Source organism: Mastacembelus armatus, chromosome 9 (genome assembly GCF_900324485.2).
Source record: "Mastacembelus armatus chromosome 9, fMasArm1.2, whole genome shotgun sequence".
Lineage (NCBI taxonomy): Eukaryota > Metazoa > Chordata > Actinopteri > Synbranchiformes > Mastacembelidae > Mastacembelus > Mastacembelus armatus.
Genome location: NC_046641.1, coordinates 20,994,436 through 21,010,780, shown reverse-complemented (window position 1 = coordinate 21,010,780; position 16,345 = coordinate 20,994,436). Strand labels below are relative to the sequence as shown.

At 38.0% G+C, this 16,345-nt stretch overlaps 1 protein-coding gene across 1 annotated transcript in view; it reads left to right on the top strand.

The window, feature by feature from the left end:
• Window positions 1-15,493, top strand: part of tmem8b (transmembrane protein 8B) — a 31,011-nt gene extending 15,518 nt beyond the window's left edge. Inside the window, exons 7-13 of the mRNA XM_026321123.1 lie at window positions 2,439-2,535; window positions 2,990-3,113; window positions 5,684-5,826; window positions 7,150-7,328; window positions 7,922-8,068; window positions 11,803-11,919; window positions 15,047-15,493. Coding sequence (XP_026176908.1) covers window positions 2,439-2,535; window positions 2,990-3,113; window positions 5,684-5,826; window positions 7,150-7,328; window positions 7,922-8,068; window positions 11,803-11,919; window positions 15,047-15,382 — 1,143 coding nt within the window. The 3' untranslated portion in view covers window positions 15,383-15,493. The remainder of the gene's footprint in view (window positions 1-2,438; window positions 2,536-2,989; window positions 3,114-5,683; window positions 5,827-7,149; window positions 7,329-7,921; window positions 8,069-11,802; window positions 11,920-15,046) is intronic.
• Window positions 15,494-16,345: the final 852 nt, after the last annotated feature.

Genomic DNA, 16,345 nt, shown 5'->3' with positions numbered 1-16,345 from the left:
TATGATTAATGTAGCTCAGTTCGTAGGAATGTTACAAAGTGCTTTACAAGTAGCAGCAATATATAAAGCCCCAAACACAATTAGCATTGAAATTCCAGACATGAATTTAAAATTGGCCACAAATAAAACTGGCAAGTACAATAAGAACTGACCATAAATTATAAACAATGCCCTGACAATCGAGAGGTTTGTGAAGTGATAGAAATCTTTTCAAATCACTGGTAACTGGACAGCATTGATGCAGGGCGCTGAGGTCAGCATCTAAACGGAAAGTGATATGAAATGGAGCTGGAAAACAGATTGAGTAACAGTAAAAATATTAATTTCATCTTCACATAGACTGAGTGGGGTTGAAGACAAAGCAATTTCCTGGTTTCTACATCATCAGTACAAGTCTATTAGAATTAAAACTAATTAAAGTAAAAATCTTTTCCACTACACTAAACAGGTTTATTCATTTGTCTTTATGGATTTGTTCACTAAGGTGTAAAAGAAGTGGTACACTCAAACAACAAAAGAGTCACATTAGTGTGGAAGTATGTAAGTCAAATAATTAATGGTACCTCTAAGCCCTTAATAAGCACAGTGCCAGTCTGAATTTTGGGCAGCAGTGGGCTTTATTTACAGCTGCAGCAAACTGGTGAAATTGTGAAAGTTATTTATAATTATTTCTTTGTTTTAATAGTTAGGAGCACTTAATGGGATTTTGAATGAGTTTTTTTGCTTGTTTTTTTTTTTGTTTGTTTGTTTTCTTTCTGGGCTCAGTTTTAAAATAGATGTCAGACCAATTACACCAGGCAAAGAAACCACAATGAAGTTCTAAAATGGTGTTGAGTCATAAAAGTCCCCTGCTGAGCTTTTTTGGGGCCAAGAGAGGAAGTATCCTCTTAGTCATACGGGCCCAACAGGGCTATTTAAAAAGCATCCAATACTGTAGCTGGCACTCTGGGCTGATTGTTTATATGGGCAGATTATGGGGCAATACAACATGAGCCCCTCCTTATGTACGTACATACTATTGCAGAAAACTTAAAGTATGTGGTCCTTTGGGAAATATTTTGCAGGTGTAATGGAAAACCAGTTAACTATAACTCTGCTGTCGTTGGTTACAAACCTCAGCACATTGTATGAGGTAAAAGTCAAAAAGTCAGAGGATCACAAAAACCCAATAGGCAGGTAGTTGAAGTATAACATACAATAAATGTGAACTTTGATGGTGTTAGAGCAAAAGTCAGATGACCACCAAGGTCACTGTAGAAATCCTCTAGGTACCTTGAATATCTAGTTACTGACCAATACAAATGAGCACTGCCAGCAAGAATGAAGCTTCTAGTTTGCCTGACATCTGTGACTTACCAACCAGAAATGTTAATAGTCACTTCATATGAAAAGTCTGTCTTCTGAGGCCTCCTGACCCAGTTGTGTCACTTGTGGCTGGGGGGCCTGTTCGGTATATGCCATGCATGTGTATTTCTTGCTAAACCCTTAATCTTCAAACTGGGCATGGAGGAATGAGTGGAAACGCCAGTGGGCCTGTGAGTCTTACTATCAAGAGAGTATGGGCCAGATGGTGAATTTAGGAGCTTTGGAATCTCAGCACCTGGCAAAATATTTGTTGAGTCAATGCATTAATCAACAACTTTGCCAACAACTCCCTGTGTATACATTATGCCTATTTTGTGCCAAGGGGGTGATAGAAATCTTTTTTATTCAAGAAATAATTTCCTTAAGTTATCCTCACCACCAAGTCTATTTCCCTTTGGACACAAAGCAAATGCATCTAATGTGCTGAAACTTGTTCTGGAAGATTTTGTCTGAGATAGGAGGACTTTTACTTTCTTGAGCGTTACTTTTACGTTTACGTTTAGTTAACTTAGTTTCCCTTTTTTTCCCTCTATAGCGCTAAAACATTTCCATGCTCTGCTGAACCGACTGTTCATTTCCAAAGACACTGTGAATAAATTAGGAGGAATTTTAAAACCTGTGAGGTGTCAAATTTGGTGCTTGAGTGCACACTGATGTTTCATGAACACGTCACTTGCTGCTGTTTGTACTCCTGTTCTTTCACTGATACACCGACTTGGACTTGTAGTGACCTCCATTCACTGCTCTACAGAATGAACCAATTTATATAAGCATATGCAGTTTCTAACGCTTGAATAATTCTTTAGGATTTTTTTTTTCTTTAATGCATGAGCATGTTAATATATAATTGATGCTTTGAGGAGATAAACTGCCAACATCTTCATTTAGGTGCCTCAGGCAGGCAGAGGGAGAGCAGTTACACTTGATTTGTTAGTTTTAAAGTTTACTATCTGGCAGCTGAGGGAAAATGAGACCTGAGGTAATCATAAAGAGTGTTATCTTACCAGAATTATGGCAGCAGATGGTTGATGGTTGGACAGATGAATGACATTTGCTTCCATTTCGTCCTGTAGTCGACACTGAAAGGAGCTAATGTCACAGTGTTTGGCTGCTTGAACCATGGGATGCCTCTCTTCTTACGGGAAAACTCATCACTGAAATGTGAATCAGGTAAGTCAAATTTAGCTTTGATCAAATACCCAGATGTTTCATAGTTCCCAACTAATAGATTGTTTATTCTTCCGTTAAAATATTGCAAGAAATTGATGCCTCTTAAGTGTGTGAAGCTCTTTTCAGGTCTTGACATTAGAACAACTAAAATATCTCCACATTTTCTAACTGCCAACATTTTCTAGCCATCAACAATCACCTTTCAGTTTAACCACTTGGTGCTAATTCTTTTAGGACGTCACTTTAACTGATATTTCAAGCTCAGTTTATGACGTAGGGAAGGTTGACATGTTCACCTTCAGTGATTGAACTCCAACTAAATCTTCAAGTTCACCTTAGTGCCTACATTTCAATTGACGGGTTTCTTGTGAAGGCTTTGTCTGTATAATAATGTTAGTGCACAGTGAAGCTCTTTCAGTTTTAAACCGTCGCTGCTCTCTGTCTTTTGTTGCAGAATCAGTGGCTGGGTTTTTCCTTTCTGTAAATGCTTCTTCTAATATCACCAAGCTGAGGATTCCCTATCCACAAACAGGCACCTGGTACCTCAGTCTGCGCTCTCTGTGTGCCACTGAACATGGGTAAGGCAGTAATAGTCCTTGTTTATCCTGTTTTACACTCTGCTTCACTGGAGAACTTCACTCAACCAAATGTAGAATTATTCATAATTTCCAATTGAATTAAATGGGAACGTGTGTCTAAACTTTTGTAGCTTCTCGCCTAACTTTTGGTGAATAATCTTATTTTCCGAAACTTTAAACTATTCCTTCAAAATGGAAACGCTTGTGTTAGTTTTGGAGTAGCCAACCCAGAAAGTCATCAAAACATCATTTACAAGCAAAAATTCACTGAAACCCACTGAATGACTGTTGCTTATAAATTTTTGATGGTCACATAATTAGCTCTTTGCCTTGGTCCCTATGCCCCACAGCCTCCTCTGTGAGACAATATTTGCTGTCAATTACAGGACGACAATTGCAAAATAGGACATTCAATATTTTTTGAAAACTCATCTTCGTATAACAATCAATAGTTTGTTTACCAAAATTAATAATTCAGCTCTCTAATGAAGACACTATGCTCACTAGTTAAATGGTACAGCCTCCCTCATTCAGCCACATCTGTCACCCAGTAGATTAATTTCAGATTGGCTTCAAAAATGTGCTGCTGGTGAACACCTAGCAGATGGGAGAGCCTTGAATTTTGAGGTTTAAAAAGCATATTTTTCATATTATCGCATTTGCCCATTAAGAAATTTTAACAAAAATATTCAAATATGTCTTTTTTGAAATAAGGTACAGACAAATAAAATATACAGCAACAAAACATGTTTTTGTAATAGGCACAGCACTTATCCTGTCTAAAAAATATCTTGTAATGTCTATTGTTCTTTCCACCTTCATGTACAATTTAATCCATAGATGACAAGTACACATTCCTTCTCTGAGGTTTGCTTAAAGTCAGTGTAAGACATGTCAGAAAGAGAATGTGGGGAAAATGCCTCCATCAAGTTGTCCAAAGCAGTGTTTTTTTTATGAGTTCTTAAGTATAAGCTCTTCTGCAGATTGAGCTGTTTTTCCAAAGCCTTAATGGCATGAAAGTTTGAACAGAATGAAATTAAGAAGATTTTTTTCTGTGCCACTTGGGATACCCAGTTGAATTTGAATAACAGATACTAACAGATGGTGTGGGACATGGACTCATCCTTACAAACAATACATTGCTGAGGTATGAAAATGTGGAACAGATAGATATATTAGATTTCCACACTTAAGTCTTGTTAGAGAAGAAAAGAGGTAGTATGAATGGCGGGTGCTCTTCAAGGCTACAATTAAGCTGATTGATATTGCTTAAAAATAAAGGAGCAGGCAGCTGTGTCAATTAAAAATGGGTTCTGGGAAAAGGCAAAGAAACACATTCATTACCTCCTGGAGTTCCATTGTATGTGATTGATTGTAAAAGCTAGCAATTAGAAAAGCTTCAGTGTAAGCAGATACATATAAAGTTATCCTTTTATTGCATCTAGTATCAGAGATGAACATGTGCATAGGTCCACTGAGCAGTTATACATATTTGGACTGTCGTTAGCTGCAGAAGAGCACAGACTTCAGTGAATCACATGGTGAAATCTGACCCAAAATCTGTTAAAATAAATTCCCAGAAAAACAAAAAAGACACAAGAAAAGGAGTAGACAGTTCTTTCTGAATAGAGCAAAAGTACTGTGAAAAATTCCAACTGTGGCATCTAACTGAGATACATAATGAAGGTTAAACATTCACAGCAGATGCTTTGTTTCTCTATAAAGCACAGACATCATTTGTGTACAATTACATCATTTATTATTTTATAAATCTGAAGATCACACAAATCTAAAAGAGTAAAGCTGACTGGTGTCTGGCTGCTCTAAAACTTTTAATCTCCAAAGTGTTTCAATGGTGATCATGCTGAAGGACACAAAATAACAAGACCATAGGGTATAATGATTATAGCTCACAAAGAGTGTAACATTTTCCATGTTTGCCATCTCATTTTAGCTTATTAGCAACATTTTCTAATGGGCACTACACAATGTAAAGCTGAGACTGAGGTGAATGTAATTAGTTTTGCTGTATTTGAACATAAACCAAAGTAATAGGATACTGGAGATTTTGATCTGATGATACTGCAAAAATATACACTGTAGACAGTAAAGGGATAATTGCAGTTGTTAGAGGTCATCCTGAGAGGGCATGAACATGTGTACCAAATTTATTGGCAATCTGTCCTCTAGTGTTGAGACGTTTGACTAAAAACCACAACTAAACACCTCACTGCGCCACTAAAGGGACAATCGGGGGATTACTAAAGTCACTGGCACTCATCCCCTATGTATGGTTTTGTAAAACTTTATGGCACAACAACTGTTGTTGAGGTACTTCTGTCTGGACCAAAGTGGTGGGTCGAACAGCACAGCAATTTCTAGATCAATGCTTCTACGATGGTTAAAAACAACTACCCACTAGTAGCTGCACTCAGGTTTGAGTGCAAAATTACAGCGTATCAGTTGAATTTCATTTTAAGGGTGAAAGTTTACCTTCACACTAGTAAAAACAAAATCACCAATGGTGCTACATTCCCCTTTATCTAATGTTCGGTCTGTGACTTTTACAGATTTGAGGCATGCACCAACATCACTGCTGAGGTGTATATGCGGTCATACCTAACTCCATGCATCAATGACTGTGGGACATATGGACAGTGCAAGCTCCTGCGCACCAACAACTACCTTTATGCTGCATGTGAATGCAAAGCAGGTACCAGTGTACATTGCAATCTATTCCACTGAATTGTAAGTGTATATATCTTTGGACAGAGACATGCAGAGCACCCACAGACATGGGGAGGACATGCAAACTCAAACCTGGAACCTTCTTGCTGTGAGGCTGCCAACAGTCTATTTATGTCTTGATTTAATTGAATGTCTATATTAATGTCCACTTTATTTTCAAATTTAATTAAGACTAGCTAAATCCAGTTGTGGAAGCCTGTTGCTAGGAAAACAAATCAAGTTGTTTGATAAAAGTACAGAAATGATTGTATAAATATGCCATGTACTAAACAGTGTCTTTAATTTTTAATCAGTAATTAATACTTAGCAAAAAATCATTAATATGAATTCAAATTTTGAAGTGGTTTCTCATTAGAAAATTTTAAAAAGGCAAAATCTTGTTTTTTCATGAGATAAGATGAAGGAAATTGGGTCACCAGTGCTGCAAAGAATGTCTAATTTGTTGGAAAATACATCATGCAGAATGACAAGGAAATGGAAGAGAGCAAGGTGGGATGGCACAGGTCATTTTCCAGAACTGAACTGACAATACAGAGATTAAATTCTATGTGTGCTCTATTAATCTTCTAATATAAGCCGTTTTGATAAGACAATAAAACACGCTCTTAATTACGAACAGCTTTTCAATAAAAGATGAGCTTATGAAACCAAACAAAGCATGTCCTCTGAGGCCTTTTTAAATCCTGCCTTTGATCTCCTTTTATCAGAGCTGGTTTCTCTTCAGTTAAATTTATTGTCATACTTCATATGTGTGACTGCTTCCTGGCAGGCACTTTGCATTCAGCACTTGCCCTTGGCCCGTCTCACACTGCAAAGCCTCCATTCAACAGCGCTCACGAATATTTAATACACACTGTCTTATCCAATCCACTACTTGATGAGGATCCAATTTGAATGGCAAAGCGGGGGTGTTTTAACATAGGAGGGAGTTCTCAACTGTTGCATACAGTATCTGCTTTGGATTATTTTTCACCACGAAATATCTGTTTATAACAAAGAGCTGATGAGACATTTATCTTGTGGAGAGAGAAATATTTTGTCCATTTTTAAAGATTGTAAAAAGAAAAATTTTTAATTCATGAGCTTGTGAAACAAACAGATTTGTCTTCAGTAAAGTGTCTTTGCATCCTCTCAGTACAAAGATTTAAGAAATAAATGCATTTCAAATTTAAGGAAGGTGAAAACTTCAACTTTTTTTCTTCAAATTTTTTCCAACCTGTATAAAGCCTTCAAACACAAAACTTAGATCTACTGACTGTGCGCGTGTGTGTGTGTGTGTGTGTGTTAGGCTGGAATGGCTGGGGATGCACAGACAACTCGGAGGCCTACTCCTACAGTTTTCAGCTACTTTCCACTCTGCTGCTGTGTCTCAGTAATCTGATGTTCGTCCCACCTGTGGCCATCGCCATTCGGAGCCACTACCTGCTGGAGGCTTCAGTCTACATCTTCACCATGTTCTTCTCCACTGTGAGTGATTCCCAATGAAACCTAAGCAGTTCTGCATGTTCTACAGTCATAAATGATCTGTTATGAGCCTTTCCAGTGTTTACCAAATGATCTTCATAACAAAAGATAAAATGCTTGCTGCTGTGACACCATCTAGAGTTGTGAAATCCAGTCTATGAGTAATTCATTGGTGGGGTGACCATCTGTTGCTCCACCTGGACATCCTAGATTGTATTTCATGTCTCACCAGTAACTCAAACACAACATTTGTATGCTGCTATTTCAATAATTTATGTATTTTCTATGAATGAAGAAGCATAAAATCATTTGTTTTCAAAATTAAACAGGAATTTCTCACTGGGCTGTCATGTAGACTGAAATAGATCATCTTCTTTGAGATAGCTAAGTTAGACCAAGCCAGAAAGACTTACCATATTGGGCTGGGTCAACAATCAGAGCATAATGGACAGACCACATTCAGCTTGTCAGAAAGAAATGTGGACATAAGGAATGATGTTAAGGAAAAAATATAGTTCTTATTTATATGGCAGCTATGTAGTATGTTTTTTTGTGCCATCTGTCTGTGGGCCTAAGGACTGTTCCTCTCCTGACAGTTCTACCATGCATGCGACCAGCCGGGTATTGTGGTCTTTTGCATCATGGAGTATGACGTCCTGCAGTTCTGTGACTTCCTAGGGTCACTAATGTCAGTGTGGGTCACTGTCATTGCAATGGCCAGGCTGAAGTCTATAATCAAACAGGTAAAATTCTTTTGTGATTCTATTAATGTACTTGGAACTTGTCAAAGAGAAGTGACTGAAGGCAAAATTTGACCTGGTGTTTAAACTGAATGGCGATTTTCTTTCCAATACTGGTGTCAAAGGAGAGGCACTGAAATTGTTAAGGTCATGACCAAGTGTAGGACTTTTAAGCCATCAGATGTGAATCTGTCAGTAGTTTATTATAATCAGCATTGTCCACAGGCATGCATGACCCAGCATGAACACGCTCTCTTTCAATACTCTAACACCTGTCTGACCTAAACTGTAAGACATGTAAAGAAACGATATTTGAATGTGTTTTTACTTCACAGTGGGCTTAGCTTTTATATACACAGTACTTCAGCCTTTAATGATTTTTCTCACATGCATCTTCATTTTTGTGTTTATGTGTGAAGTGGCTGCTGCAATGCTGCTATTTCCCTTTGGGATTAATAAAGAGACTAGTAAACACATATTATTTTACAGCGTCTGAAAAGATCATATTAGATCTGGACAAATAAAAATCAGATGTGGACAGTGATTCAGCCACACAAATGTCAACTGCCATGTATCGCAGTCTGTCAGCCCCTAAGCTGTGAGCTCCATGTCAGCGGTCGACAATTAGAGATAAGCCGTGAAGCGAATAGGGATTAGAGGAGCAAGAAGAGAGCTGTAGAGCTATATAAAAAAATGTATAAATGAGTCCCTCGTATGCCTCAGTGTTTAGCTATAAATTAAAAGGTCAGTGTGTGAAAATATGCAATGCGTGGTGCTAAATTCTCTGGTTGTTGGCATATTGCGGTGCATAACAGTAAACACTAACAGGTGCACCTTCTCCCTGGGTCACTCCTTGGCTGCACACCAAGATGGAGCAGTCTCAAGGAACGAGTGTGTGTGTGTGTGTGTGTGTGAGCATAAATGTGTGTGTGCGCCTGTCCATAAATGAGACACAAAGAGAGGGAGAGGGCCTACACTGGTGGTGGGGGGAGTGTACACAAACATCTGCTGTACTCTATAGAGTTTTCAGTTTTGCTGAGTGCTGCAGTACGCAGTCACTAATCAAATCGTACATGTCAGGACTGGCAAGTGGAACTGTGTATTTGCGTATTAGAGAGAGATAGCATGCGTGTTATTTGGTTTTGTGTCCATGACCACAGGCACAGCAGTAGAGGGTGAAGGAATGAGGCACACCTCATATTTGTGTATGAATCTGGCTCTTGGTCCTTCAAAGGTTTAAAAGTCTTCAAAATGACTGTATGTCAGCAGGAAATCTTTCCTGGTTCACAAGACAAAGCTTCATCTCAACCTACTGCAGTCAGAATCATATGAGTACAGTTCTTGTGCTCTTGCACTCAGCAGCTATGATAACCTTGTTCTGTACAGCAAGACATTAATGTGAACATTCAGATTGTCAGAAGATGCCAGCCAGATTATAATAACCACTTTATTTGAAGCTTAAACTGAAAGTGAACATGTCTGAAATGTCTGTTGCACATCAAAAAGATTTTTCATTAGCATTTGTTTTCTTTCAAATACGTTTGGTTCTTTGATTTTAAAAGCTGACTGGTTGTCTGCACCTTCAAATTACTATTTAAGGATGTTGCTCCATAGTTTAGAAATGTACTCATGGGTACAATGTTACAACTACTGATATGAGTAATGGCAACACATAAGAAACTACATTTATTTATTTATTATGCCAAATTTTACCTTAATGATTGTTTTAAAAATATAGATTTCTTGGAGTTTGTAGACATAATGTTCATTTAGTTCAAGAATGAGTGAAATTGTTTAAAAACTCCATAAATTTTTGTGCCATGGCATAAGGCATGTATATGCAAATATTCAGTATAAGTCCATCGATCCATTACATGTACATTTATCCTGTAGAGGGTCAGTGAGGCTGGCTGGGCGCTATAAGTCTATACAGCATTACGGTAAGCATGAAAATATATGTGGCATATAAAAATATAGGCTCCTTCCTGCCAGAATTCCTACAAGCTCATCCATCACAATGACAGACAGTGATTAATTACCACAAACCCCTGCCTGTGATCGTCCATGCATTCATCCCTGCATACAGTACATGTATACATGCATGTTTGGGTGCTACTGTATGATCCGGTGGTGCAGTAAGACTGATGACTGCTGTTGCACAGAGTCCTCAGGCTGCACCATGCTGCTCCTTTCCTCCTTGGTCTGTGCCAATTAGTCCTGTTCTTCCAGAGGCGGGTCATCCCTTCCCTGCTTGAAAATCCCCAATTTTTCTCCTCTCATTCCCTACCAGACAGAAGAAAGCAGATCCCAGGCATCTTGAACAGGCTTAGGTTCTCCTAAAGCATGTGTAGCATAGCTTATTGATTTTTTTTCCCAGCACTTTATCTCTTTTATATCCCTTGGCTTAATGTAAAATTGTGAGCTTGGCAAAAAAAAAAAAAGTGAAACTGGTATTATTTATAGCATGCGTCTGTGTTGTTTCCATTTTGTTACTGTGGCTCCCACTTCTCAGTTCAGTTGGTGTTTTGCATTGCAAAGCATTTTGTTATACTATTTTTGATTTGAAATAAACAAACTGGATAGGTACTTTCTGTCACCATGTCACAACTGATACCTTAAACTGATGGGATGTCTATGTAATGGCAGGCCTTTAATTTCTAATATCAATTTGCATGCTGTCTGTGAAAACTAGGTCTTGTAGTGGCTGTTAACAGCACTGGGATGACATTACTGTATTTTGGGTTTGTCTTCTTGTCATCACAGACCATGAAAAGGCTGAACAAAATGTTAAACTCTCTCTACTTCTAAACTTCCCTGCTCTATATATATATGTGAACTGCAAGCCCATTCATTCCTATCAAATTTATACATTTTTAACTAGACATCACAGATGTATTGTTTAATTTTTTTAAAAAGGCTAATCCAAAATTGCTGAGTACTGTAGTTTTAGTAACCATTACTCAAACAGGAGCAACTGGTGCTTTTGCTGGGGACTATTTTTAACTGCGGCTTAATCAGGGTGCTTTAGTGTGTACTGCATCAGGTGCCTGCCTGTATGTGGGACTAATTGTTTTTGGACAACAATGATACTCTACTGTATGTCACAGAGGACTAACCTGTCTTTGGCTACACAGACATAAATTAACAGATTTTTTTTGCATTGCATTTGTTGACAATAAAAAAGACATTGAATATCTTTAGCCATAACTACTAATATATTTGATTTTTTCAGATTAGCTTGGTAGCTAGTTTATATAGCAAAGCCAACAATAAACTGTTAACATTCTGTATTTCAAGCTACACTTCACAGTACCTTACCATAGAGACTAGTTCCAAATAACAGACAAGATATTTTGTACTTCACACAGCTGCTGAAACATCTTCCTATTTCCTGCCAGTTTGTGGCACATTCAGACATTTTGCAGCCCTCCATGTTGCCACCAGCTGTGTTAGGAAATGTAGCCAAAAAACAGGACGCAGGTGCAAACTAAAAAAAAATAGTGAAAATAAAGTTTATCAATAGGAACTACAAATCATTTCTCAGTGGTTCAGGAACCATCAATCATCACTAAGAGCTTTGTTATGAAACTGCAAAGCTTTTGTCACCATTTTTCTAACATTTAGATAAACCAACACCAGTCTCAGTGTCTAAGCAGAGATGTACTGTTTCTTATCTCATCTTCACTGTTGACTGTGCTTGTGGAGGGTCATTATTGATCCGTGTGTTTTTTGTGTAGGTGCTGTATCTGCTGGGGGCAATGTCCCTGTCCATGGCTCTGCAACTGGACCGTCATGGGCTGTGGAACCTCCTGGGACCCAGCCTGTTTGCTCTGGGAATCATGGCGGTGGCATGGGTAAAGGAAATTGTATTGTATTTAGTGCACTGTAGAACAGCAAAGAGAATTGAGAAATTATTTATTGTGCAAATGAAATCCAGAAAGCTGCTGCAAATTAAAAAACTAACATAGAAAAAGTGAGGAAATGTAATAGTCAAATAGGCTATACATTTACTGGAAGGATATACAGTAGGTACAGTATAGTGTGACAGAGTTTAATCTTCATATGTGAAAAAGAAATTTTTCATCCAAATTTTATGACTGCTCTAGAAGGGATATTTATAACAGGATAAGATATAATTACCTTAATTAATAATGTGTGTTTGAAATTCACAGACAAGCTTGTTCAAATGTGTAGATGAAACGTGAGCAATGTCTTTCTATTCTTCCTCATGACTGTAAGTGTAAAAGAACTTAATCCACCGTTTAGGGTAACACACAGCTGAAACATGTGCTTGGCTACAAACCGTGGGTTTGTGACCAATGAAGCTATTTTACTTTAGCATGGAAGGCGCTTAAAAAGTTTTGTAGCCTGTGGGTATTAGTCATGGGTTGTAGTTTCATTATAAGTCAGCTTGTACTTTCACTGACTCTTCTCCCAGTCATAATGTGCTCCCTGAACTGAAAAGATAAAAAATAATAGTCTTTCAGGCAAGGTTCCTGAAAAAATTCCTTTAACACCAAACCTCTGACATGAGTTTGAAAACAAGGTTTGTGGCTTTCTTGGAGAATGCGTTGAATGAAGTGTGGGAGTTGTAGCTCTGAGAGTTAGAGCTGTAGAAGTTGTGGACTGTCTAATTCCAACATGTAAACCCTCCAGCTTTAGCAATAATGTTAGGGGACAGTATATTTTACCAGAGACAAGACTCTGAGAATAACAGCAGTGGCTCAGAATTCATCCAAACCCCTAATTTATCATTCAAATGTGAGTGTATTTGGAGCTTTACTGTGCATTAAGCCACTGGTCTCCACTATTTGGCTGTTTTTCTTTATATTTTTACAGGTCTGTAATGAAATTAAGGTTAGATTATGTGTTTTTAAAAAATCTAAAATGCAAATACTGTGCTATGGTAATAATGTACAGCCACAGGCTGTACATAGATTTCTGCAATGTCTAAAGGACTGAAACAAAGAGACATCATCGCTGATTTTCCTTTAGTGATGAACCACCCGCTGCCAGGGTACAACAGGCAAATCCACACAGTTTTCCATATGATGTTGCATGGATCACATGCTAATGTTGCTGTTTTTAAAGATAAATCTGGGCACATGCTTTGATTACCTGACGCTTCATAATTTATCATCTGTTCAATAAGGTGTGTCTGCATGCTCTCCTTAGTGATGCTACTCAGAGCTTGAGCACTGCACATTTTTTACAAGAGCCCTTTCAATTTAACTTGTCATGTTTCTGCAAAGCCTGGCATTCTGAATGTTCCCAGACACAACCAAATTAGATCAGTCAAGCGGAGGGCACAGAGCATCTGCTGCTTTGCAGGGGTGTCATGAACAGTAGGAAGGGGAGAAGTTCAAATCTTTCAATGCCAAATATTCCTAATTCTCTAAACTAAATGAGGGCTCCGATTTGCTGTATGCATGAAAAGTTCACCCTGTTCTGAAATTGTTTGTCTTAACTAGAAAAATACATAGCTCCAAAAGGAGTGGAATAGAGCATTTCATATTTTTCTGCACTTGACTTCACAAAGGTAGATTTTAGTCTTTAACCTAATATGTATACAGTATAATAACTCAATCAGAGCCATTTTCCTGCTAAGCTACAAGTAATTATTTTCGTCATTCATGAATGGTTTATGTTTCCCATGAGAGTGCAGGAAGTCTTTTTGGTAATGTTTTGGGGGTAAAAAATATTGCAAGCAATCAGTGTTTATGAACCGATGACGCTGTTTAGAAAGAAATTAAACGCCCCAGTCTCTCTGTGCCACACTTTCGGCAATTATGTGCCACTCACAGAAAGAGTAAGCACATCCTATGGATAAAACAAAGACACTGTACCTGGATATTTCCATACAAAACACGTTGATCATTGCGATGGGCTGCAGCTGTAGGTATGAGTACAAATTTCTGATAGATAGATAGATAGATGGATAGATAGATAGATCAGCTAAATAAGATAGATAGGTTAGATAGATACACTGTCCCTATGTACCTGCAGTCAAAAAAATTTCCCTGCTGCTCTCACTAAAATACCACTGACAGACTGCTGACTGTGATCTCTGACTCTAATGTCCTATTTCTACATTAAATATACTCATTAGATTAAGGAGGCACTGTAAGAACATTAAACATGGGGCCTTTGAGATCAATTCTAAAAGAAAATAAATGGTAAAATGCTTTTAATGAGCCTCTTAGCGTCTTAATAATTTTCTCAAACAAAACTGATATGTAATTATTATTTCATATTTCATTATTTTTATTTTGTATTATTTCATAGTACTGTATGTTTAATTTAGGACTAGTCACACAAATAATTGAAATTATAGTTGGCACATTAATGATAGGGTGGTATTTTAACTTATACCTGTGTGGAAATAAGCACAGAAGCTAAATGTGCACACGTCCGCCACCTCACCACTTCACAATCTCAGGCCAATTGATCGCTATTTTTTGTTTTGGACATTGGCAGTACATTTCAGCATAACGCTACCAAATGTGAAATTCTATCAGAACATAAAAAAGCGAACTAATATTGTTATCCATCTTGTCACTGACCCTGACATGTCCTCTGATAAATCCAGATTCTTTCACACTTCTCTCACAAATGTGGTGGTTTGTTTATATTGCCACATTGTTTATATTGTTATATTGTCTTACTTTTAATCAATAGTTTCCACACAATTTTACTCCTAGATTTTTGTACTGTAAGTGTCATTTCCTAGCTCAAATAAACCAGTTATTTTACATACAGTATAACCAAATTACACACACATTTCCAAGAAACCCTCCTAACAAAGAATCCTTACATATCCATTCATTTAAAGGAATGTACTAAAAAAAATAAGTGCTCTCTAAAACTAACCGTTACCACATAAGGTATTAAATACATATAAACCAGTTTATTTAATGCTTTATTAAAAAAAAAATAGGGGAAAAATGAAACTAATGTTTTATGTGTCTTTTGGCCTGTCAGACGGTACGTACCATCCGCCGCCGGCGTTGCTACCCACCCACATGGAAGCGCTGGGTGTTTTTCCTCTTTCCGGGCACCATGATCGCCACATCTGCTGTGGCCCTCTATGCCTTTGTGGAGACAGAGGAGAACTACTTCTACATCCACAGCATCTGGCATATGCTGATTGCAGGGAGTGTGGGATTCCTCCTGCCACCACGTGCAAAGCCTGACGCCAAGGTGACCCCGCTGAAACGTAGGCGGGGCTGTGGCTATCAGCTGTGCGTGAATGAGCATGAGGAGCTGGGCCTAGTGGACCCAGCCATCATCTCCATAAACAGCATTTGTACCAGCTGATACACTCCCCAGCCCAGCCTTTTACCTTAGAGACACTTCATTGCCTTCTTTTACTTGGGAAATTCACACACGGGAAATTAAGCCACAGAACTTGAAAAAGAAATGTAAATACTGCAGATATGACACATTGGATCTTTTTTCTGTTGTTATTGTCATGGTAATTACTATCAATACAACTGTAATTATTATTATCTATAGTTAAAGTTGTTCTGATGAATTGTAGGTGTACAGTGACACACTGTTGTTTGTGAATATGTATTTAAAGTTAAAGCTGAAACACTGCTGCTATCTGACGGTGACTGTAAAACTGCTTCTGTTGGTTATTTATTGGTGGTCTTGTAAACAGGCCAATTATTTTCTGTTGGGGCACAGATCAGTGGGAGATGTGGGGGGAACATTTATCAAGGGCACGGCTTTTCTGAAATTCTTTTGAAATATATCTTTTGCACTGAGACACAAAAATGTTATTCTGTAAAATTTTATAACAGTATAAACTACAGCAGGCATCACAAATGTAAATTCTAGTTGTCATGTGGAATGTTAGACTGTCTTTTGCAATTGCAATGTATTGCTTTTACACGAATGTGCTGATTCTTCTTAATGGAACAATTCCAAAGTCCAGCTGCCTGTTGAAAGAGAAGAAGGGAGGCAGGATTACTTCAGAGACCTCAAACCAAGACCTCACCTCCCTGTTCTTTTCTGACAGGACCTATGTGACACCACATTCATAAACAATAAATGTTTCCTTTCTTTGCCTCAGTATTACTTCTGTTTTCATAGCTTTTAAATGTAGAGCAACCAGTGACAGAGACATCATATTTCAATTCCTGGCCCTAATGGAAACCAGTGGTACTCAGACAGTGAGATGAGATGCTGTCAACAGCATCCTCTCAGGAACAGAACAAGAGATAAATAATTCTGCAGAGCATCAGCATGAAGGCAGCTTTAGAGCATGCTGTTGAT